The 26,558-nt window shown below is 41.6% G+C and overlaps 1 protein-coding gene across 1 annotated transcript in view; it reads right to left on the bottom strand.

The window, feature by feature from the left end:
* LOC132355678 (leucine-rich repeat-containing protein 37A-like) overlaps positions 1–26,043 on the bottom strand; it is a 50,020-nt gene extending 23,977 nt beyond the window's left edge. Inside the window, 10 exon segments of the mRNA XM_059908164.1 lie at positions 128–199; positions 3,468–3,539; positions 10,946–11,017; positions 13,407–15,456; positions 16,207–16,425; positions 21,519–21,606; positions 21,608–21,673; positions 22,049–22,171; positions 25,356–25,535; positions 25,916–26,043. Of these exon segments, the coding sequence (XP_059764147.1) occupies positions 128–199; positions 3,468–3,539; positions 10,946–11,017; positions 13,407–15,456; positions 16,207–16,425; positions 21,519–21,606; positions 21,608–21,673; positions 22,049–22,171; positions 25,356–25,535; positions 25,916–26,011 (3,038 nt within the window). The 5' untranslated portion in view covers positions 26,012–26,043.
* Positions 26,044–26,558: the final 515 nt, after the last annotated feature.

The raw sequence follows: 26,558 nt of genomic DNA, 5'->3' as shown, positions 1-26,558 counted from the left end.
AAAAGGATTTGCTACAAAATTTTAGTAGTAATTTTAATCATATTTCAAAATGAGTAACAAATTAATTTTATAAAAAATTAAGCTTTACAAAAATTCCAAATATAATGAAGTTATACTTGTAACTTACATAAACTGCACAAAAGGTAGTGGTTCAAATGTACGTCTTTCGATAGACTGTATTTTATTGCAGGATAAATCTCTAGGAAAAGTAAAAGGAAAATATTGCCTCAATTAGCTATTAGATATCTAATTAGTAGGAATAACTAGTAGACTTTAGAATGATAATAATAAATAAGAAGCTTTGGTCTAAACTCCAAACCTTAGGAATTATTACTTGAACCTTCCAGAGCCCCTAACCCTGCCTTCACCTCTCTTAAGAGTCTCACCTTCAGGATCTTCATAAATTAAATATACAACTATGGATCTTGATAGATTTTGGAGGTAATCTTTCCCAAGAGCAGAAGCATTGATTAGATTCCACCTTTCGTGGTCTCACCAAATTCTGGATTATGAGCTCAAAGTTTTTATCTCTATATATCATTATAATTTCCAATATTAAAAGGAATATTCTTATATTTACACACCTCCCAGTATAGTTCTGTTTTTCTAGGTCAATTCATTACCAGAAGAAATAAAAGATACCCTTTCACACAACTTGAAAGGAAGTTACTTCTCTCATTAATATGTAACTTTAATTCAGTATTACACTTTCTATCATATTGACTTTTATTCGAAAATACCTACTCTTGACTATAGCTGACTATCTTATTTCCATTGATTCCAGCTTAGTCTCTCATTTCACCTGGATGGGTATAACTGTCTTCTGACTGGTGTTTCCATCTCTACCCTCTCCCTTTCTAAGCCATCCTCCACGCGATCACCAGATTAACCCTCCGGAAGTGGTTCTCAAATATCAGCATCACTTGTGAACTTATTGAAGATACAAATACTCAGCCCTACTCTGGACCTCTTGAATCAGTAACTATGGGGGTGGAGCCTGTGTTTTCACAAGCCCTCCAAGTGGTCGGTTCTGTTGCAGGCTAAAGCTTGTCCTAAAGCACTGCTGTGGTAACATGGTAGCTTGACATGTTATCCTTGGCTTGGCCTCCAAAGCCCTAGATGATCTGGCTCTAATCTCCTACTCTTCCCACTTGTACTCTACAGGTACTCAGAGTATTTTTCCTGTGTTTTGCCTTTCTCCCACTTTCCTTTTGCAAGCTTATTCTTCCCAAGTTGTCTGTCATTGATACCCAATGGCCCTTCGAGGTCCCGTTTAAACAGCATTGCTCTAGTAACATCTTCCCGGATCCAATTTGAAGTCTTTTTCCCCTCTTTTGTGCTCCAATACCAACTTATAGCTCTCATTGCCCATATTCATTTCTTTCTTTAAATATAGCTATTTTTGCAACCCATGTCCTCTGAGCATAAACTCCTTCAAAGTATGGACTAGATCCTGCTTATGTGCATCGTCTATCATGTTTAAAGCCTACGTGCGGACATAAAGCAAACTCAAATATTTATAAAATCAACAAATAGCTGGGGAGTGGATAGAAGGAGGAAATGACTGTTTTAAAAGAAATGTAGTTTTATTACTTCATGGTGCCTCCACAACCATGTCATTATGGTTTGAGCTTATATGTTTATTTTCCCTGTGAGATCATGAGTTGCTAAAAGGAGTCCTGTCTTACCCATCTTCGTGTTTACAACACTAGGCGTAGTGCTGATTAGCATATTCTTTTTTCGCTTTCTTATTGATTGGCTTTTTTTTTTTTTTTAAAGAATGAGAGTACTTACGCTAACCTGAAATAATCAGATGATAAAGTATTACATAGTAGAAGTAATGAAGGGCCTATTCCACTGTGCAGTTATCTTATTTGTTTTTCTCCAAACTGTGTAAGGTTTGGAGCCCAGATGGCAGAGAAGAGACTAATATAAAGGTGATTGCCCCTTAAGGCTTGGAAGGTTTGATCATTAAAAGAACTATTTTTAGGGTCATGTGAGGCTCTTTATACCCACTTCCCTTAAGCCTTTTATATTTGCAAGAAGAATCTATTTGCTAAAGAGGATCATTAATTGGCTTAATAAGGATTAATGACATACACAGCTTTGGATGCCATGGACAAAGGACAAAAACTGAGCTTTTATAGCAAAAAACACAGTTATCTCCTTATCCCTAAATAAAGGAAATACGAGTCGGGCAAGCATTTCCTCTTTGATAAAGAAGCTGGAGAGGGAATTCCCTGGCGGTCCAGGGGTTAGGACTCGGCGCTTCCACTGCTGGGGACCTGGGTTCAATCCCTGGTCAGGGAACTAAGATCCCGCAAGTCGTGTGGCGTGGCCCAAAAAACAAAACAAACAAACAAACAAAAAACAGAAAAAAAAAGGCTGGAGAGATTTTTGTTAGGGGCATTTCTGATATGCTTATTTAGTGTAAACATTTCTAAATATACCACTTAACCATCATCTTAAACATTCTTAATATTGGTATCACAATTCCTGCATCGAAATCCTTAACAACAGTTTGTTCTTTTGGTAACTTAATGTGTTCTTGACAATACTGATTTTTTTTTTCAGATTTTTTTTTTTGTGATGTGGACCATTTTTAAAGTCTTTATTGAATTTGTTACAATATTGCTTCTTTTTTTTTATGTTTTGGTTTTTTGGCCATGAGGCATGTGGGATCTTAGCTCCCTGGCCAGGGATCGAACCCGCACCCCCTGCACTGGAAGGCAAAGTCTTAACCACTAGACCACCAGGGAAGTCCCTTGACAATACTGTTTACATACTTCATCTACTTAAATATTTAATATTTAAATGTTAATTTAATTTAGATTAAATTATCAAAGTTATGAGTTAATGGCATTCATATTAATGTAAGTGTTCTATATTTTCTTGTCCTGTAGGGGACAATTTGAGGTTAACTTTAATTCCTCTCATTTCACTAAACCAACTTTTTCAAACCTTTTCTGTAAAGACCAGATAAGTAAATATTTTAGGCTTTGCAGGCCACATACACTCTCTGTCACATATTTTTCTTCGTGTCTTTTTTTTCCCGTTTACAGCCCTTTAGAAAATCACTTTTAACTTATGGACTGTATAAAAACGGACTGTGGGCCAGATTTGATCCATAGGTCATAAACAAAATATAAATACAGATGGAGAGTATATGAACACTTATGTAACAAGGTTCATATGGGAGTCTATAATTGCTCAGACCTCATTACCACTTTTCCTCTACAACTAAAGTGTATTTTTCTATCTATACCTTGTCTATATAATGAAAAAATTAAAAATGAATAGGAGATATATAGTGCTAGTGATGGGCTGGGACCCTACACAGACTTAAAGAATTGTAGAATTTTATTGCTAGGAGAAACTGAAGAGATTATCTAACTTGAACCCCTTAATTATTTTACAGATAATCTACTTTATAGATAAGAACTCATAAATAAATATGATTAACTTACAAATATCGGAGGGATAGCAAGCCTTCAAAGGAGTCCTTATGTAATTCAGTCAAATAATTTTCACTGAGAATTCTGAAAAATGAAAAGGTTATTTCTGGATCAAACTGCAAAATAACTACAACTATGTACTACATAGGACTAACTCCTATATGTGGAGGAAAGCTGGGTAATGGTGCCACCTAAACAACCTAATTCTTATCTAATTTAGGGATGGTGATTTCTGCTCTGTTTTCATTTAAACCTTCTTTTCACGTCCTCCTTTCTGTCCATCTCTCTCCATCACGCATGTGCACGCGTGCGCACACACACACACACACACACCCACACACACCCACGCCCCACCCACTCTTCCCACCAAATCATATAGTTAATGCCTACTCTCTAGATCACGAAGTCTCTGTTAGAACCCAGCTCTGGGTGGCACCAACGTTGCAGAGCTGCCCTTCCCTCCTCTCTTTCCCCAAACCTTATTGGGAAGTCCCACACACAGCTGTATCAGGGCAAATGAAGCCATCTGATTTTTTCCCGCATTAAAAATTTTTTGAAAACTAAAATGTGCATAAAATATACATAACTGTTCAATAATTCAATTGAACAACTGTTCAACTGTTTAATAATTACAAAACAGACCCCCACGTAATACCATTCATGTCAGGAAAGAATCCTGCCAGCATCCCAGAAGACCCCGTGTGCCCTTTTCCAATCACAACCCTCTCTCTGACTTCCTAGAGGGAACCACTATCCTGACTTTAATAATAATTTCCTTGCTTTTTAAATGTAGTTTTGCCTTTTCTCTATCAGCCATAAACAACACAGTTTAGTCTTGCTTCTTCTTGGACTTTATATAAGTGGAATCATATTATATGTATTATTTTCCACATTGCTTCTTTCATTCAACATTATTTTGTAAAATTATTTTATTTTTGCCTGTAGTATGTAGTGTTGCATGTCCAACTACATGAGGCTTCTGAGTATTTGAAAGTGGCTAATGTGACTGAGTTGAATTTTTAATTTAATTAATTTCAATTATTTTAAAATTAAAATTTTAAAAACTGGTACTCAATGTAATTATTGGAAAATGTTTATGTTAGCAACAATTTGCATATGTGATACTACATTTTTGACTGTAAATTTTATGAAATCTCAATACCGATCAAGTATTTGTAATAAAATTTAGCAACCAAATTGTGATTTCAAAGAGTTAGTATGGGAAAAAAATATAGATTCTCTCATTAATTTTTAGATTGATTACATGTAGATATGATAACACTTTGGATACTTTTAAATACTTAGTATGAAAAAAACACAGAATATCTTATTAATAATGTATATAATGATTACATGTTAAAATGAAAATATTTTGTAAATAAGGGTTAAGTAAAAGATATTAACATTTATTTCATCCGTTTCATTTTACTTGTGTTTTTAAGTGGCTACCAGAAAATTTAAGATTACTTATGTGGCTTGCGTTATGTTTCTGATGAAGTGTATGACTTCTAAGTATGATTATACCACACTTTATTCATTCTACTGTTGGTGTATACTGAGATTTTTCTAGTTTTGATTTATTAAAAACAATACTGCTGGGCTTCCCTGGTGGCGCAGTGGCTGGGAGTCTGCCTGCCAATGCAGGGGACGCGGGTTCGAGCCCTGGTCTGGGAGGATCCCACATGCCACGGAGCGACTGGGCCCGTGAGCCACAATTGCTGAGCCTGCGCGTCTGGAGCCTGTGCTCCGCAACGAGAGAGGCCGCAATAGTGAGAGGCCCGCGCACCGCGACGAAGAGTGGCCCCCGCTTGCCGCAACTGGAGAAAGCCCTCGCACAGAAACGAAGACCCAACTCAGCCATAAATAAATAAATAAATAAATAAAATTTAAACAAAAACAATACTACTTTGAACATTCTTGTATTTGTATCCTGATACATATTTGCCCGAGTTTGTCTAGGATGTAATAGGGATACAAAATTGTTTCCTAAGAAGTTGTGCTATTTCAAGTTGGCAGATTGAAACATGTCAAGTCTCCACCCCTTCAACTTCCACCAAAATCCCTAAGAATGACATAACTAGAATCCCTAGAAAAGATATAACTTAAGAATCACAACCTTAGCTCAATGTGTGGGAGCAGCTCCACAAATGCTCCCTTACCAGAAACGTCCTGGAGCTACTACAGGGTGATCAGTTGGAATAGTGTGGTAGGAGCAGCCTACAGCACACGTCAACCCCACATCTTTCCCCCTTGATCCAGGCAGCAAAAGGTGTCTTCCTCTAGGCAGGAGCAATTGGTGTTAGAAAGGGGGCAAGGTCTCAGAACCCTGGAAGAAAGGTATGCACTCCCTGACTAGCCACCAGAAGGCACCTTCCACCTCTGCCTTATTCTCAGGGGAACCCATTGGGAGTAATAAGCCCCAACAGCTCATTTCACTTCTCCCCTAAAGCTGGGAAACAAACGCAGTAGAATCTCAACTACAAAGATGAATTACACTCAGGAAGGACCAAACAATGTGAGAAAGCCAACTCCATTAAGGACAGAAAACAAAAACAAACATAAGAGCTTATAGCCAATGAATCAGAGTTAACAAAGCACAAGAGGACCTTAGGATAGCACAATTATTACCCTCAGACAGATGTAAGCAGATAGTGCATCCATTAATCAACTCAAGAATATACAAATGAAAAGTGTTGGCAATAATAAAAAATCTCAGTATATGAGAAGCAGAAATGACAGTTAAAAAATAAATTAGGAAACTGAGAGATCCAGCCCATGACTTCTCCAGAATGCAGAATGAAGGGAGCAGGAACGATTCACAGTCAAGCCTGACGCCTGGGTCTGCCAGAGGAATGTTAAGCCCTTTGCTTCCGCTGGTCTCACGATAAAGACTAGGAACATGCTGAGGGGAGGAGGGGGTGGTGTTTTGCACCTGTTTCTTATAGCTGATAAGCAGGAAGGCACATAGCCAGTATCCCAAGAGTGGAGTGAGGGAGTAGTAGAGAGAGTCAGTACAGAAGAAACTCTATAAGACGTCAGAGGTAGGTTTCTCGTGCCTGGAAGAATCCCCTTCCTTGCAGGCGATATTAACAGTGGTACATCCTTCAGGAGCCTTGGGGATCTGAGCACAGGCTATGTTGCCTTGTGAAACTATTTCCACTGAGTTCTGCATTTAAAACCTTCTGCTTTTCACTCACAGTGTCTCTTGGTCACATATTTATATTAATTCCATCTCATAGCTTAATTCCAGCTCATAAATTAATTCTTTACTCATAGCTTATGAGAATTAAAATATTACTACCTGGAAACTCTGCAACTCAGTTATTAAGGTGGTTCATATTATACAGAATATAGTCACACACATTTTTAAAAGATCACTAAAACAAAAACACAAGAGACTTCAATTCCCACAAAGAACTCTTGGAGCCCTGAGCATGCTTCAAAGACCCTGACCTCAATTTGAAATTCACCATGTTAGAAGGACTCGCAGTGATTGTCAGAATACATGTTAGGGGGAATGGTCAACAGATGGTGCTAAGACTGATTGTTTTCTCACCTCTAAGTAGTGGTTTCACATTTCCATGGAAATGATCCAAAAAGAAAAAAACCAAATCAATATGTCCAACGACATTTATGGTAACCCTTTTCATACCTTCAAAGGTAGGAAAAAACTCTACCTCCCCACATCGCATAACCAAACTGTATGTATATACCATAAATGACATACAAACGTCACAGGAAATGATGGTATACGAAAAAAAGCTACACAAAAGTGGAACTCACATGTACTGATTATAACTTTGAACGCTGACAAGGATTCAGGAAGTACAGCAAAGAGATGGGGCTGATCCTCCACTCTTTATGGCACTGTCTTCTCTGATTGGCTGATGCCCATACCAGACTGGTTAGAGTTTGAATATCATGGTAGGACAGGGGGTAACCAAACAGTATGTATTTCAAATTAATGGGGTTTCTTTCTGTGAAGTTGTTTGGATGACAGGATAGTAGAAATTTTAAAAATAACAACGGTAAATTCAGCCTAGAAGTAAAGTTTAGACTGAGAATGAGTCAGTCACCAAAAAATTACCCAAAAAGGAGCTTCAAATAAGCAATAACTCAATAACTGAAATAAAATACATTAATCTGTAGAACTCCAAATATTCATTTTGACGGAGGAAAAAAATTTTAAACTATGGGGAATCAGAGTTAAAGCCAGATCTAAAACTTTCTCACACCATGAAAATATCAAAACCAGGCATGAAGTAACATTTAAGAAAGATCCATGTCTAACTTCTGACCAGGGTTCTGGTCTACGGCAATCTTCTGAATTTCACATTCATTCTTTTTTTTTTTTTTTTTTTTTTTTTTTACATTCATTCTTGATTCTGTATTATTGACAATTATCCTTCTCTCCACCTCTGTAACTTCTAGGAAATTGAGAGGGCTCAGGGTTTGTTTGTTTGATTGATTTAACTATATATGTAATGCAAACAATAGGCCTTTCTGGAACTGATTTACTCTGCTTCCCCTGCTTTCTTTCTCTCCAAAGTACTTAGCAATGCTTGAAATTATACCTATCTATTTATTATACTTATATACTTATTTTTACATACTTGTAAACCCCCTGAGAACTGGAATACTGGGGCTGTTTCATTCTTGGGCCTGTAACCCTAGCATGTAAAACAGTTCCTGGCATATAGTAGATACTCAAAAAATATTTATTGAATGAATTCAGAAAGTGACAAGTTATCAACTATCAGATACTTTTACTTAAAACAAATTATCCATTTATTGTCACTCATGAGGATAAGTACAGGAAAAGAAATGTCTTTCTTCTCCCCTACATTTGTGACTCAATCTTTTGAGACAAGAATCCTTTGAGAATTTCAGAAAAGCAATGGTTCTTTTCCCTAAAAAACTGCACTTTCTTGAACACACGCAAAAGTGTGCATGCAATTTCGACTTGTGGATCATCCTTTTAGGGCAGAGGTCTGTGAATAGAGAGGACTGAATCCAGAGTGCCAAACTTGGATGGGAAATAAAATTACATCTCAGTTTTCACAAATCTCTAACTAAAATCAGCACTTCCTTCCATTGTGAATGTAGGCAACAAACCACAGTAGATCAACAGTATAGTTAATTTGGTCCCCAATAGAAATCACAGGTCATTTCATATCACGTATATGCTGCAGATACCTCGAAATATCATTTATTCTCATCACTACCCTGGAGTTATAATATTTATTAGACCTACCACTATATCTTGTTATTTAATGTGTTAAGAGAAGCATATTTATTACTGCCTCACTAATTTTAAAAATATTCTGAAAACTATTTCAATATAGTTGGTTTCCTTTGTTTTTCTATATAGTTTGACTTATTATACATTATAAAACATTATCCCAAGAACATAAGCTTCTGTAGCTTGCCAAAGAGGTATACACGGGGGAGCAGGAGGTATAAAGAAATTCTGCTTTGGGGAAACACTGACCTCAAGTTAGGAACCTCTGCTTATAAGGTAGAAACCTCAAGCTGACTTAGAAATCTTCAAACCTTACCAGACTCATGTTATAGTGTATCGCCTCCCAAACACATGCTTTTTAAAAATTAATTTTTTAATTTCAATTTATTTTAAAAAAATATGTCATATAGGGCTTCCCTGGCGGCGCAGTGGTTGAGAATCTGCCTGCTAGTGCAGGGGACACGGGTTCGAGCCCTGGTCTGGGAAGATCCCACATGCCGCAGAGCAACTGGGCCCGTGAGCCACAACTACTGAGCCTGTGCGTCTGGAGCCTGTGCTCCGCAAGAAGAGAGGCCAGGATAGTGGGAGGCCCGCGCACCGCGATGAAGAGTGGCCCCCGCTTGCCGCAACTAGAGAAAAGCCCTCGCACAGAAATGAAGACCCAACACAGCCAAAAATAAATAAATTAAAATAAATTAAAAGAAAAATCACAGTTCGAGTACTTTAAAAAAAAAAAAAAGCAAAAAAAAAAAAAAAAAGTCATATATACTCACAGCTCAAAATTCCAAAAATATGTAGCGCACAATTCAAACTTTTTCTCTTACCTCTGTCCCTCAGTCTACCACCCCCCTCCACTCCCAGAGGAAATTAAGTTATCTATTTCTTGTGCCAAATGACTTTCATTTTTCTTACAAGTTTGGGAAATAAAATCTCCAAGTTAGATACTATCACGGGAAATATAAACTACATATACTATTTACGAAATCTGTAAATTAAAACAAATTGCCTGGTTCTAGCATTTTTTTCCTTACCAATAAGATATCCGACTAAGGGGGCATCTCTTTAAGGGTGGTCATAATACCTGTTTTTAGATTGAATGTTATGTCTTTTATTATTAATTCAGAAGTCATTTATGACTTGTCTATTCAAATTGAACTAAGGATATGACCACAGACTGTCATGAAAAATTACTTTGAATGTTTTTTTCCAAAATCACTTATGGATCTAAACTGACTTTTTCTACAAATCAATAAAAAAAAATAGTAACAGAAAAATGGGCAAAGGACAGACAATTCAGAGATGAAATACAAATGTTCAGTAAACATATAAAGATATTTAAGTTCACAAGTAATACGAAAAATTCAAATTCAGATGGGACCCCTTTTATTCACCCGTCAGATTAGCAAAAAAAAAAAAAAAAAAAAAAAAAGGGAGACTATCCAGTGTTGGTAGGGTGTGGGGAAATGAATGTCATCACAGCAGGATGACTGGAGTATAAGCTGGCACAACTTTTTCGAAGGCAATTAAAATTTTATATCTAAATAGCCTTCACCCCAACAATCCCATTTCTAGATAACTATTCTATAGAAATAAATGACCAGGCTCACAAAAATGCATGTACAAGGATATTCATTGCAGCAATGCAAGTAACAAGACAACTGGACATAATCTAAACATCCTTCAATAGGGGCGTTATTAAACTGTGATACATTCATACTATGGAATACTATGCAGGAGTTTAAATGAATGGGGTAACCCTCTATGTACTGGGAAGGAAAGAAATCTAAGACATATCATGAAATGAAGGAATCAAGTTGCAGGATGTTACTTACGTAAAAAAAGGTAAGAAAAACACACAAACCTATTTTGCTATCTGTAAGTATGTATGTACTCAAACGTATGGAAAAGAGTCTGCAAGGATTAATACTAAACTCAAAGTAGTGGGTGGGGGATTAGGGCACAAGGAGGGTTTTCACTATACCTGTTATTTCATTGTTATCTATTGAGAATATAATCATGTATTACTTGTATAATGGAAAGTAAGTTTAAATTGTCTCTTACTGATTTTAAAGAGGTCCTGCCAAATTTAATTTTTAAAATAAACACAGAATTTCAATCATCAGGTTGCTTTGGGATATGGAAGGGGAAATACCTTTTCTCACAGGTATTGACCTCAAAATTCTGGACCAAGAAGGATCTTACAATGCAGTTAACTTTTTGTATTCATATTTGGGGAGAGTATACTCACAGCTTCTCAGTCCAGCGGTATGCCTTCCATATACTTTCATCAATGTAAGAAATAGAGTTTCCTTGGAAATTTCTGTGAAGAAACACAGTTCATATCCTTGAATAGGTAGGAAAAGAATGTAGAGAATAAGGAAAAGAATCATGGCCACCGTGTGGGGAATATTCAAATGCAGAAAAGACCAGCTTTCTAATTCCCACAGCTTATCAGCTTCCCGGTGTGCACAATTAATAAAAACATACTGTGAGGCCACTGGCACAAACAATGAGGCATCTCCTCAGAACCTGAACTTCCTATCTGTCCAATTTCTTGGATACATAATGCCAATTACTTTTTTTCCAAAATCACTTATGTGTCTAAAATGACTCCTACAAATCAATGAGAAAAATGGCAAACATTTATCAATACCAGCAAATGAATATAAAGAAATCCTATGCTAGGCAACACCAAAGCTTTGGCTCAGTGCCCTCAGAATCTGTCCAGGTGTTAGAAGGATACGGGCAATTAGAAATTAGAGGGACTAATACGAAAATCTCTCTTAAGCATATTGCATAGGGAAAAGCACGAGTTACTGAGCAAGGAGTAAAGTTATTACCTCATTAGGGGAACAAAATGCAAAGGAAAGAGCTCGGAAGGAAGGACACACATCAAAACAGTAACAGGAGTTACCTTATTGGTGGTAGGGAAGGTGGGGTGGAATTTTCACATTTTATCCTATATACTTCTGTGACATTTCTTTTTTTAAACAGTGAGAATGTATCCATGAATTAGACATGTTTAAGAGAAGCTGTTAAACGCCCGAGGTTCAGTTTGAACCACTCACTCAGTGGATGACTTTGAATCTTTAGCTTTAGCTTTGTCCTCTTCCCTCAGCAACAATGTAACTGTTCAGTTTATATGCACATTTTTCACGCGAGTCAGGAATAAGTCAAAACGGATACCTGTCTGCCCATCTGCCTGAGGGACATTTCCACTCAAACAGAGCCTTCTGGTTGCTTTATGCTCACCAATAAAAGATGCCTAAGACTGAACTCATCTCCCTCAAACCGACTCTGCTTGCCAACTGCTGGATTTCCACCTGTTATACCACCATCATTCTGCCCATCAACACATGTGATTTGTCTCTTTCCTGTACTACAATCCCCCAACTCTAGTCAATTACTACATCTTGTCCGTTTTTCCTCTGTAGTACTCTCAGGATTTTCTTTCTACTTCCATCACAACCACTCTAATTTGGCCCCTTCTCACTTTACTCCTAGATTTTGCTAAAGCATTCTATTTGGACTCCCTGAATCAAGCGTTCCTCTCTAGATCGCTCTACATATGAGATCTAAAATCAGCCTCTTGTTTTAATCATTTGTCTCTCTTGCTTGAAAACTTGCATGGCTCCCCATATCTCAGAGCGTAACTTCCAAACCCCCATTGCCGATAGCCAAGGTTTTTCATAATCCTATCTTTCATTGTTGCCTAACCCAATTCTTTACAGCCAGACTAATCTATTAAATTCTGATCATCCCTGCAGTCACACCTTTGCCTAGACTGTACTGTCTATTATTTTTCTGACAAATCACAGCCAATCTTTAAGTCCCAGCTAAAGATTTAGCTTATCCATGCTGCATTCCGTGACCTCCACACCCCTGTGATTACAGGTTCTGGTGAATTACAGCACCTATCTGTATTTCTCTGAATACTTAATTATATATTACCTCCCTTTTAAGGCATATCCCCTTTCTCCCCACTTGTCATTGTCATGTTCTGGAGACAATGCCATAGACTTCTGTGGCTCCCACAGTACTTAGCCCTGGGTTGGGCACAAAATGGGTGCTACATATAGAAAGCCAGGGGACAAAGATGAGTTCTAGATATAACTGAGGGATTGAATAATAATAATAGCTAACACTAAAATATATGCTAGGCACTGATAGAAGACCTTTACCTATATTAACTCATCTAAATCTCCCAATGAGATTGGAGTCATTGGGAGATTTAGGAGTCATAGGAGTCATCCTATGAGAGGATGACTACCATAATCCCCATTTTACAGATGAGGAAATGGAGTCATACAGCTAATAAATGACAGACCTGGGTTCAAACCCAGGTAGTCTGGCTCCGGAATCTCTACTCTTAACCACTTTGTTGTATTACCACCAATGAGATGGGGAGAGGGACATGTCGCTGTAAAGAGGATGGAGTAAAGAGGGGAGAAGAGTAGATGTTAAGGAATTAAAGAATGGGGTAAAAAAATGGAGAAGGAAAAAGTAAGGGCAATTAAAAGTAAAAGACTGGAGGAGAGGGAAAAATAGTAAGAAGGAGAATGAAGACAAGGAATCATTGACAAACAAAAGGTGGAAACAGAAAGTCAGTCAATGTGGGCTGGGGAGATAAGGAGGACCCAGGAAGACCTGAAGAAAGGCTGCCATGTCAGGCAGGATGCAGAGAACAAATGAGGAAAGGCGATTCTTACATGATGGTGAAGGTGCCGTTGTAGGCGTTAGGCTCTGGCTCACGCACTCTGTGGAGCTTCTGCTTTGGGCTGAGACCAACACACGACAGTGTCTCATTTTTGCAGGTACAGAGCTCACATATGCTGATGTTTGTGGTGGCATTCTGTTCTGGCTGCTTCTTTTCTGGGGTATATTTTACACCAGGAAGACCAGTGGGTACCGAATACTGAGTCGAAGGAACTGTCTCAGATGGCCTTGGTTGCTGAGATATGTTAACTCCCAGGTCCCCAGGTGGAACTGTGACTTGAGTCAGGTTTGGCTGTGCAAGTGTCACCTCAGGGTGTTTTGGAGGGGGAGCTGTAGTCTGCTGCAGGGCTGTAGAATGTTCAGACTCTGTAGTAGGTTCTGGAGTTGTGGTAAGCCCCTGGTCTAAAGGTTGCACTCTGACACTGGGTGATGTTGGAGGCTCAGTGTGATCCTGATCTGGTGCTGGAACTATTGGGTTCTGATATACTGGAGGCTGAGCTACAAAAACCTCCTTAGGTGGTTCTGGAGGCTGGGTTAAGGTCCCCTGCATGGTTGGAGAAGGTTCATCCTCCTTAGTGGGTTCGGGCCTTATGGTCAGTTCAAGGTCCAAAGGTTGAATTGTGACCTCAGTCAAGGTTGGATGCTGAGCCTGAACATGCTCTGGATTTGGAAATGTCACCTCGGGGTATGTTGGTTGAGTTGGGGCTCCCTGCTGAACTGGAAAAGGTTCAACATTTTCAGTGGGGGTTGGATGCTGATCTGAAACCTCTTGCTGGACTGACAAAGGTTCCAACTGCTCAGGGGACACTGTAGACTGAGCCGAGGTTTCTTGTTGGGGTGGAGAAGTTTCAACCTCATTAGTGAACGCTGGAGTTACGATAAGTGCAAGACCCACAGGTTTAACAGTGACATCGGGCCGCTGCAGAAGCTGAGCTTGATCCTGACCTAGAGGAGAAACTGTTGTCACATGATGCTCCGGAGAGAAAACTACAGTCACATTAGAGAGCTCTGGAGACTGAGTTGGAGAGGATTCAACCTCACCAGGAGACTGTGGATGCTGAGCTCTGGCTTCCTGCTGAGGTGGAGAAGGTACAACCTCAGGAGCCTGTGGATGCTGATCTGGAGTCTCCTGCTGGGTTGTGGCAGGTGTAACTTCTTCTCCAGGATGCTCTGGATACTGAGCTGGGGTCTCCTCTTGTACTGAAGGTTTGTTATGTGGACCGGCTTCTGGAGATTGGGCTGAAGCCTCCTGTTGAACTGGCAAAGGTTCAACCTCCTCAGGTGGCTGTGAAGGCAGCGTGGGGGCCTCATGCTGGGTTGTAGAAAATTCTGCATTAGTAAGGGGCACTGAGGCCTGAGCTGAAGGCTTCTGCTGATTTGGAGAAGGTCCCACCTCTGGCGTGGGTTCTTTTGTTATGGTAAGCTCCACATCTGCAGGTTTGACAGCGACACTGGATAAGTTTGAATGCTCAGCATGATGGTGACTTGGAGGTGAAACTGTCATTTCGAGATGCTCTGGAGGTTGAGCTGGCTGTTCCTGTTGAGTTGGAGAAGGTTCCACCTCCCCTGAAGAAGGCTCTGGAGGCGGAGCTGGTTGCTCCCGCTCACGTGAAGGCTCAACCTCTCCAGGAGGCTCTGGAGGCTTAGCTAAGGTCTCTTGTTGGGTTGGAGAAGATTCTCTCTCCTCAGGATGCTCAAGAGGTGGAGCCAGGGCCTCCTGCTGAGCTGTAGGAAGTTCAGCTTCCGTAGTGGGCTCTGGAGTGATGGTAAGTTCCAAATCCAGAGGTTGAAGTGTAACACTGGGCAAGTTTGAATGAGCGTGACGCTGAACGCCAGGTAGAGATGCTACCTCATCACTCACTGGAATTTGAAGTACATACTCAGTAGGGAACCCTGGAGTCTCAGTTGGGGCCTCTTGATGGAGTAGAGAAGGTTCAACCTCCTCAGGGAGCTCTGGAGGCTGAGATGGGGCCCGCTGCTGGACTGGCGGAGGTTCAACCTCCTCAGGGCTCTCTGGAGGCTGAGATGGCGTCTCCTGCTGGACTGGAGAAGGTTCAACCTCTTTAGTGACCTGTGGAGTTATGGTAAGTGCCAGATCCAGAGGTTTAACAGTGACATGGTACAAATTTGACTGCTGAGCTTCATTTACCCCATGATGTGCTACTGGTTGAACTACAACCTCCTTAAGTGTCTCCAAAGCCTGGGCTAGGGCCTCCTGAGGACTTGAAGTTTCTAGTTCCTCAGGGGCCTCTGAAGGCTGAGATGGAGCCTCCTGCTGAAGTGGAGGTGGCTCTACCTCTTCAGCGGGCTCTGGAGGCTGAGCCCGGGCCTCTGCCTGGGGTGAAAAAGATTCAACCTCCTCAGGGGTCTGTGGATGCTGAGCAGGGGCCTCGTGCTGGGGTAAAGATTCAGCCTCCTCAGTGCGCTCTGGATGACGAGTGTGGGCCTCCTGCTGGGATGGAGAAATTTCAGCTTCCTCAGGGGGCTCTGGAGGTTCATCTGGGCTCCCCAGAAAATCTGTAGGTAGCCTCTCCTCAGGATAAAAGGCATCCATACTGGGATCTAAATAATCACCCTGCAACTGTTGTTCTAGACCCTGAACTTTTTCTTCAAATTGGCCTGTAGTTCCAACAAATTTGGCAAGCCGTTGATGCTGAACTAGATCTTTCTTCAGGTTTGGGGGTGAAACAATAAACTTCACTGGTTTTGAGCTCTTACTACCTAGAGGTGGAACTAGTATTTCAAACGATTGGTGACCTTAAGCCTGATCTAGACCTACGTATTTACTCTTACTTTTGTGTCGAGAAGGCAGAACCAAGGCCTGATTCTGATTCCAATCCAGCACTGGAACTTCCTCTGGGAGCTTTTGATGTTGGGTTTGCTTGTTATTCAGATCCTGATGTGGAACAGCAAACTGATCTGGCCCTGTAGGCAGCTCTCCAACCGAATCCGTGTCCGGGTATGGAACCTCAGTCTCAGTCAACTCCTGATGAGGCGGGGCCACCATCTGGACTGGAGATGAGGACGTCAAATAATTAAAGCCCCCGGCTTCTGCCAGGGGTGTAAGGGCATGGGGCAATTTGGGAGGGGGGGTCTGAGGCGTATGAAGACCAAGCCTCGGTCAGCCGCGCGAGGTTGGGTGTCACCTGGACGGGGTCCAGGGCCCACTCCGGAGGCTGAACTGCCAGGACTACTAGCCACAGTTGTTGCCACGTGAGGAAGAGCCGTGGCAACAAAAGGGGCAGCCGGGACATAACACGCGGCGGCTCCCAGGCGCAGTGACCCAGGCCACTGAGCCACATCCTGCGTCCGAGCTGAACTGCTATGCCAGCGCCGACGCAAGGGCTCACGTCAGCAACCGCGCGCCCCTCCCCTGCCTAACGTCCCACCCGTTATTTATGACGTGTTTAGTTCCACCACCACCATTATTAGGTTCGTGGGGAGATCCAATGCGCGCCACCAGAGTGGGCCTTTTTCCCAGAGTCCCCAGGGCGCAAGCCATTCTTCCCCTTGCAAAAGCAACAATTACCTCCTGCCGGGCCCTCTTCCCAAGCCCTCCCTGCCCTCCCTGGCCCCAAACAAGGAGGCGGGATTTGGGCTGCAGACCCGAGTGGCCCCAAACTCCAGCGGCCCAGGGGTGGCGGGGGGTTGGGAAGGATGCAGAGCTTCCCAAGGAAACCACAGGACCTGGCATTCTGGGAAATTCAAAAGTGCTAGTCCAGTTCTGGCAATGTGAACTCTTCCTCCTCAAAGCTCAAGTCTGAGAGGCATTCTTCCCCCCTTTGGCCACACGGCTGACAAGAAAAGTAGCTGACCTGCACAATGAGCACCAGTTAGCGTGGCGGGAGGGGAACACACCTTACAGTTATTCTAAAATGTTGCCATTTCCTCCAAACTCTCAGTATTCACGTCTCATTTTTAATTCACCACTCTATTATTAGCCGTTACCACTGAATCAGTGATGACTCCAGAACTTCTGTAGGAGGGCTTTGGGGCAGGTGAGCAATTCATTCTGGGAAAGAGAGTCCAAAACCAAGTGAACGGCCCTTTACATTAGCATGGGAAAACTTCCCCCATCCCACCTTGTCTCAACAGAGCCATTAATCTAGAAAAAACTACAGTGTCACTTTTCAGAGGTCTACCCTGTGTGCACACACGGAGAAGACACTTAGAATGTTAAAGTCAGCATGTTAAGTAATTTTCTTGAAATACTCTAACTAGCACCCAGTTTACTTTCTTCACAGTCCTTTTCATAATCTATTTAATTTTAGTCCTTTTTAATTGTCTGGTACACCTTTAACACCTAAACCCCAAGAGAGAAGGAGCTTCATCTTATTTCCAGTGCCTAGCACATAATGGTTTCTAAATGGAACTGATTCCAAGATTGGCCTCATTTAGGAATGGATCTGTTGTTATAATCAGGTTTCCGAAATCTTTAGTATCAATACGGAATCCTTTCCTCTCACATTTCACAGGAAGTTAGACTTCTTAAAGCCCAAACATGGATATGTTTGAAGTTTCCTTGACTGATTTAAATTGAATTAAATTAATTATTTTGTACAGGAAAAACTTTCAAAATTTTTACATTTTTCAGAACATAACCACCTTTTCTTTCTCTACTTTCTTCCCTTCAAAACAAACTTTGCAACATTGGGGTGAGTTAAGTAATCAGAAATCTAGCCCCAAATTAAGCTCTCAATGACATGAAACACATTTTTTGCTCCTTTTTAATAAAAATCCTATATGCAGTACATTAATGTTTTCTTTTAGCAATTACATTGACAACTTAATCCCTAATTCGAGGCATCCATATAATTGATTTACAGAAAGGTTCTTCTGCAAAACATTTAACACAAGATATATATGAGATGCTGAGATCTGGGTAATATACCTTACTTGAAAGGCATGAATAGTTTTTAAACACTGTAGCATAATCACACTTAAGGCCATAGTTACTTTGTTCCCAAATCCCTGCAATTCTATTTGAGGGGAGTTCTAAAAGGCCTGTGTCTTCTCCTGTGTCCACAACTGTAGACGTACACTGATGGCCCTCAATCCTGCTCTCCAAACTTCAAATAAGGGGCCAGAGACAAGGCTCGGGACTTGGAGAAGTCCTAGAAATTCCCTGCCTCAAAAGCAGTTTCAGAGTTTCACATTTTCCGAAGGATGACAGAGCTGAGTAGACATGCCAAAGTCTTCCAAATCCTGCTGGTTGTTTTGAATTACAGCTACACTGGCTGTGTACCCCTTGAGTTTTTATCTCCACATACTTGAATTAAATCCTGTAGTTCCTCTTCGGTTCTAGCATCATCTGTGACCTCTGCACAGGGTCTATATGCCACAGCTATTTTACCACTTTCTGAAATAAAGTTAACAAGGATCAATTCAGAAGTTTTCTTGTTCTAAAACTTCCTGTATACAATGGTAGCACCCGATAATTAGACATTCTTTTGATTTCTAAAAGCAGAAAATAAGAGCATTTTCCTAGAAGTTCCCTCATCTGACACTTCAGTTTTTATCATAATTATTTGTGAAAAAATATATAAGAAGTGTCAACTTTGGTTCAAAAACCTTTATGATCTTAGAAATAAGAACCAAGGAATAATGACAAAGGAATGAAAAGCTGTGGAAACAAAAATGTTCAATCACAATACAAGTAAATAGGAAGGCATTAGGTGGGGGTCAAAGTGAGTTGAAACCTGGGATAGATACCACTGGACTATAATAGATACTTCATATTAGAAGCAAGGCAAGTGCCTACTCCTTGGGACCAAAATTCTACCAGATACAATGAACAAAGCTTTGGAGACACAGACGGAGAGAGAGAGCATTTGAACACTCTACTGGCAGAAACTGGCCCATGTGCCTTTTGAACAATACAGCTTTCCTCAAGGCAAGCTAGAGCCACCAGGCTTTTTGGTCCAAGGAGTTTTGAGTACATATAAGGAATACCTTTGCATATTAGGGACAAACAACCCAGACATTTAGTTTGGTTCTTAAAGGTTGTTACCCAGAGTTGACAGCTGATGGAGATTCTGCCTGATGACCAGGGAAGTCAAACTTCACTGGAAGGACTGCCCAGCCTGGAAGGCCAAGACCAATCCAGGGTCAACTCTTACAAGCAAATAAGGTCTCTGACAACTTAGCTAGGGTTTCTCAGTCTCTACGCCTGCAGGGCTGTGAAGCAGGGGAGCAATTCTGTTCTGGGAATCTACTAATCATAGAGTTTCCTTTGGGCACAGCCTGTCACATTCTCACCGCTGTATAACTCGATAGGGAACACAATCAACGCTATTCAGTAGCATGACCACTTTCAAGGCTCACAAAAACGTAGCCGATTATTATATAAGAATCATATTCACCCAATATATCAGAAATGAAAACTGAAATTAAATTGATTCCAAAAACATAATCTAATAAACTCTTCAACAAGAAAACAACAACGATAATAATAATAGTCAATATATTTTGTCTGCTTACTATGTTTCAGGCATAGTTCTAAGCTTTTTACATTCATCATCTCATTACTCTTACAATATCCCCCATTAGGTGATGAGCTGAATTACTAACCCTATTTGCAGATAAAGAAATTGCAGCTTAGTGATATTAAATACCTTCAGATGTCTCCGGCTAGAAAAACCTAAAATTGCAACAACAACAACAACAACAAAATCTAAGAGACAAAGTTAGGACTCAAACACAGGTGTCCAAGGCTTATAATCACTGCACTATTCTGTATGATAAGCAAGCAATTGAGGAAGAATGGGACCAAACACTTTCTGTATGAACTGAGGCAAGTCATTCTACATCTCAACACTGGGGACAATAATAGTTGCTGTCGTTTTTCTCATAAATGCCACAAAGAACAAATTTAAGACTGCTGCTGTGAAAGCATCTGGTGAATGAAAGAATATGTAATGTTTTAGATAACCATTACTTTCATCCAATTAACTTTTCAAATAAGTTTCTTTGCTCACTGAAACTGAAGCACTTCAAGGACAGTCAAAAAGGTCTTACCTAAAACCACCATCAGCAGTTTCTGGAATGCATCTGTCATAGCCTTCTGAATAGCAAGCTTCTGGGTTACCTTCCTTTTCATAAGGAATGATAATGACCCTAAATCCAACCAAAACAGATGAATTTAAAATGCCTATCATCTGAATAACTGATTTCTAGGTTATATGTTTAAAACTAAAAAAGCATCTGTGATTCTTAGCTCACTATCTTAGTGATTAAGGGCAGGCACAACACTGGGGTACGGCTGAATGTCTCTGTTGTAGGTATACCCTGGCATGGCACAGTTTCACTGCTCAGATCTATTCTGGAAGTTCCTAAAATACTAACTAGACGGGAAATGCAAACCAAGGACGTGGCACAAATCTCATATGACTCACAGATTTCAAATGGACAAGCTGAGGCTACACTGCTACAGACCCTGCTCTCCTGTGCGTAAAGGGCTGGATTCATACAGGGAGATAGATTTGGTGGTAGTGCAGATGATCTGGCCTCTCCTCAACCATCACCCACTCAGGTGGATGGTGGAGCCTCCTCTACTCCATTCGCTAACAGCCCTGCCTCTGACTTAAAACCCTAAGCCCAAGTGCCATGGATTCTAGGAAAAAACTCAGTACCAATCGGAATCCCCTTTCTAGGGATCTACATTTACTTTCTCCACTCAGGCCCTTCTATAGGAGGCAAAGGACTGAACATTTACACAAGAGTTTATTTCAATCTTTAGACAATGATTTTGTCGGGATAACTGAAGGCCAGAAGACATCTGTATTTGAAGGACTATTTTAGCACAAAACAAATTATTAACCAAAAACAAAAAACAAAAACAAAAACTAACTAATTTTCCCTCCTCCTAAGCTTCTTGGCAGGCAGTCAGTTCTAAAATTCTAAAGTTTAAGGTGCTGTCAGGGATCGCCTAAGATAAAAACCTATATTGTCAGGCAGAAAAATTCTGCCCAGGGCTTTAGTTGCTTAGAAAAGGTGATGATGTATCTGAAAAGTTGAGTTTCAGAAAGAAAGGAAAAAAGAGCAATCCCACTCCCTCACCTCCCCACACACACACATACTGGAACACAGACCTTCCTCCAACTTACCCAAAGGTTCCTCAGCCATGCCAACTCCGGGACTCCTGCACTCGTGGGAGGGCAACACCACCTCTGAAGCACAGAAGAACTTCAGGCTATTGCTTCTGAAGTGGTGTCACAATATCTTCATTTTCCCTTTCTTCAAGGTTAGAAAGATCCTGAAGCTGTTAGGATTTTGAATGAAAGGCTAGACTTCCAAATATTCTGTTGTTAGAAATTAAAACTAAACTCCAGCAATCCCAGGTAATAGTTGAGGTATGCTATAGCCTCAAAATCAAGTGAGACTTGCAAATGAATGACTAGATATGGACAACTCTTTTTTATTATATACCATACAAATACTGGAGAAAATTATGGACACCACCATCCAAGTCATTGAGATTATCACTAATTCTAGGTGGCAGGCCAATGCTCAGATACTTCCGTGTGGAAGCCTCTCACATCTCCTCCCCATAGCCCTGTTCCATTCTTCTCTCTAAAGTCTAGGAGTTCAATGTTGAAAGGAGTCTGGTTAGTCAAAGAAAATCTACAGAGTTTACCTTGATGATCCTTTTTGACCACCCATTGAAACCAAAGTAGTAATTTGCCAATTCTTGGCATCTGGAGCTGTTTGGGGCAAGCGTATTATGTTGAACCGCCTTATGTCTGGTGCCGAGACGAACCTGAAGACATAAAAGACCTAAAAATATCACAACCCTACATAGAGACTTACTTTGGATATACCTGAGATTTATCAATACCAATTTCATAGAGTGGTTGCGAAGATTAAGTAGGACATTTTAAGCAATGAATTCACAGTGAGCCCTAAATAAATGTTATTTATTATTTTTAAGTCAGTACTTTTCTGCATCATTTCCAGGGCCCCTGATTAACCGGAAGGTTCCCTGACCTCTGGTGGTGAAAGTGATGATGAAAGCAAGCAAGGAAGCCCAGCAGAAGCCTGTTATGGGGCTGGGGGTAAGCAAAGGAAGTGAACTGTTTTAGTCGTCTCATCCTGTAGCTCCTGCTTGAGAATATGACCTGAAGAGGAGATAAGATGGACCTGCCACTGAATTAGGACCTTAATCTGTAGCACCCCCTCCCCAAGTTACTAACCCCTGTTAGAAGAGGGAATACGTATACCTCGATGAATGTAAATAAAGCAACCAAAAGAATTAGAGGTTCATCTGCATTAACAAGCTTCTTTGAGAGTGCAAATATTTCCAGTCTTAACTCTCTAAATAACTTACATATTACTGTGGAGTTTTTACATCACTAGTTCTTTCTTAAATGTCTATTTCCATTTTGAACAGGGTGCAGTATGTAAATATAGTCATAAACATTCAAATAATACAAATAAAGTCAAAGCATTGTTAATTCTTTATTGATGTGTTTGTGCATCTTCCTCTGTCACTAGTTTATGAGCTCCTTAAGTGCTTGAAGGAACCATATATTATTCTTCCCTTGTTACCAGAAACAAGCATACATCTTGGCACATAATAGAGGAGGGATGGTCTGTTGACTGAGAGAATGAATGAGTACATAAGAAAATGAAATTACTTTCTCCAACTGAAGCTGCCTGCTGGGAAGGAGAAATGGAGACTAATTTTTAAATGCTGAGTGTCGCAACGTTTAAAACAGGGAGGCTAGGCCCTGTATGGTGAGTCATAATGGAGCTGTCCTGGACAATTAGGAAGCTTCAGAAGGGCTCTGAGCCCCTGGGTAGTAGAGACAGTTGACATCTGGGATAACCTTGCCACAGTTCTTGCTGGCAAACATTTCCCTTTGTGCTACTGAGAAAAACTCAGATACATTAGGCCTTTCCTTCATTTTATTTGAAGATGTTATTCTCTTGTCTGTATTTATAAAAAATACAGGGGAAAAAAGATAAGAAGTATATATACCTGCTAATGAATAAAAGAAGACATAATTGGAACTTCCCTGCTGGTGCAGTGGTTAAGACTCCGTGCTCCCAATGCAGGGGGCCCGGGTTCGATCCCTGGTCAGGGAACTAGGTCTCACGTGCATGCTGCAACTAAGAGTTTGCACGCCACAGTTAAGGAGCCTGCAAGTCACAACTAAAGGAGCCTGCCTGCTGCAACTGGGGAGCCCACGTGCCGCAACTGGGGAGCCCTTGAGCCGCAACTAAGGAGCCCGCCTGCTGCAACTAAGACCCGGTGCAACCAAATAAATAAATAAATAAAATTTAAAGAGAACGCATAATTAAAGTAGGTAACAATTTCGAGGGTGTGGGTAGTAAACTAAGGCTCTGCATTAAATAAAGAAATCGAATACGAATGCCCTTTCCTCTCAACTCTATAGTGACTTGTAGAACATTTTCCTCATTACTCTATCAGTGACGGGCTTTATGCTGTGACAATCTCAGAACCTAAGCTTATGGAATGGTCTTAATGTCCAATATAAGAAAAGAACTCATTACTCACAACTGATACCAAGCAACTGTTTCATAATCTTTCCAGGACCATCCGTAATATCTGAGGGGTTATGTGAAATGGTCGCAGGGTCCACAAATTAAAGAATGTCTGACACGAAATCATTTCAATCCCAGGGAGTACAGCCGGGATTGAAGAGGGTGTTAAACAGGGTACAGAAGTGGGAGGTAGTGTACCTGGAGTCACATCTGAGGAGAGTTCTCAGATTCAATAAAGGTGAAATCAGTGAGTAAAGAAATAGGGGTGAGAATAGGCAGCAAGGTCAGTAGGAAGTAGCCAGAGCAAGAAGCCAATCAGAGAAGACACACAATTATAAAGTGAAAGGTCTGGGAAATCGAAGCCTCACTCACTTATTCAGAGGCATTGAAAAGGTCCTTGAAAAAGGAATGGTGGCTGAATGGAGGCACATAATGAAATGTTAATTCTGGGGAAGTAAAATTGGATGGCATGTTAATATGGAATAAGGTTTCTACAATGCATTAAAGAATATTTTAACCATCTTCTGGAATCTGAAAGGAGTTCTGAATAGGCAATTTGAGAGTGATGATGATGATGAAGCCTCCTTTATGTTACATCTGACAAAAGTTTGTCAAGCTCGGGACTTCCCTGGTGGGACAGTGGTTAAGAGTCCGCCTGCCAATGCAGGGGACACGGGTTCGATCCCTGGTCCGGGAAGATCCCACATGCCGCAGAGCAACTAAGCCCGTGCGCCACAACTACTGAGCCTGTGCTCTAGAGCCCGTGAGCCACAACTACTGAAGCCCGCATGCCTAGAACCCGTGCTCCGCAACAAGAGAAGCCATCGCGATGAGAAGCCCACGCACCGCAACGAAGAGCAACCCCCGCTCGCCGCAACTAGACAAAGCCGGCGCGCAGCAACAAGACCCAACGCAGCCAAAAATAAATAAATTAATTAATTAATTAATTTAAAAAACAATTTGTCAACCTCACACATTTAAAATCCACATAAAAGTAAATATAAGGAAGACTCTTGTGAAGATTTCTTAAATTAAGGGGCAGCATAAAATGACATGGGCTTTAACATCAGTTCAGTTTGGGTTTGGCCTCTAGTTTCCACATTTACTGTCATAAACCTTAAGTAAGTCACTTAACCATCCTGAGTTCGAGTTTCTTCATCTAAAAAAAAGAAAGAAAGAACTGGGGAACTGGGGGATCAGTGGAGCAGTGCATCTGAGAGCATTCTGTACACCACAGTGCTGTACAAACATTGGCCTTTTATTTTTTTTTCCCCCCCTTGGGATCTTAGTTCCCGGACCAGGGATTGAACCCGGGCCCTCAGCAGTGAAAGTGCAGAGTCCTAACCACTGGACCGCCAGGGAATTCCCGATGGCCTATTAGTTTTAAATTCAGCACTTCATCCCAGTAGAGCGAGGAATTCCACATTTGGACCCACCTTCACTGGAGATGTCTGAAAAAGCTGCTTCTGGTCGCATGCCTTTTGGGCTCTGTGGGCATCCCTTGCTGAATAAACCTCGATGATGGCATAGAACACAGGACCGGCCACTGTTGCGTTTGGGAAGACTCGGACCGAATACAGAAGGCCAAACTGGGAGAAGACTGTGAACAGAGAATGCTGTAGGGTGGGCCCATGCTAAGTAAGTGCAGGAAATTTCACGTCCAGGAAGCCAAACCGCCCGTTCCCTTCTATTCCCCCAGCCCTTCGCCGCAGGCAACTGTGGCGATCCTGCGACTCCAAACACTTCTCATCTCAAGAACAGGTTTCCCTCTGAAATCCTAAGCTTCGAGAAGCATTAGGAGGCAATGCCGGCTGTTGGGAACTATCTCTCAAGAATCTGTGGGGGCGAGCTGACTACTCAGGTCGGCTCTAGAACTAAGATTCCTCTCAGCGGAGACCACAGGCAGATGAGGTGCTGAAGCAGTACCCCGGGGCGCCCAGTTACTGAGGCGCGAGGTGGCTTCCTCCACCCCTCCCTCCGCCGTAGCTCAGCTCACTTGCAAGTCCTCGGCCGTGGGTCCAGAGCTCAGCTCCCACACCAGCAAGGTTTTGTCACCCACGACGGGAACCACAAAAGGTACCAACGCCACCATCCTACCGTTACTGCGCGTGCGCGGCTCGGGGCGCCTGCGCACGCGCGCCTGCGCACGCGCGCCTGCGCACGCGCGCCTGCGCACGCGCGCCTGCGCACGCGCGCCTGCGCACGCGCGCCTGCGCACGCGCGCCTGCGCACGCGCGCCTGCGCACGCGCTGTTTAATACGGAAGCCTGAGGGGGGGAGCCAGTTTGGTGGGAGTGGGACGAGGGCGGTGCTCGGACCTCTCCCTCGCCCCTCCCACTCCGGGCTTGTCTCTGCCTCTAGTTTCCCTTCCGCAGCTCCCGCGCCCAGAAGTCTTGGAGTTTACCGCTTCTATTCAAGTGTATTTTTAGCGTAGAGTCCAAAGTGTGAGTTTACAGGATCGAATGGTGCGGGCATCTAAAGCAGCTGGCTTCTTCTTCAAACTCCCAGAGAAGACTAGAGTACTAAGTAATTAGCGCCAACTATCCACTGAACTTTAAAAATTTAGATTTCCCGACTCGGTGTGAGAAATGACCACCAAAGATGCACTCCTTCGACTTGAGTGTTTTCATGAGTCTTAAA

This window comes from Balaenoptera ricei, chromosome 20, assembly GCF_028023285.1.
Source record: "Balaenoptera ricei isolate mBalRic1 chromosome 20, mBalRic1.hap2, whole genome shotgun sequence".
Taxonomy (NCBI): Eukaryota; Metazoa; Chordata; class Mammalia; order Artiodactyla; family Balaenopteridae; genus Balaenoptera; species Balaenoptera ricei.
Note: the sequence above shows the minus strand (reverse complement) of the source record. Positions and strands in the feature narration are given on the sequence as shown.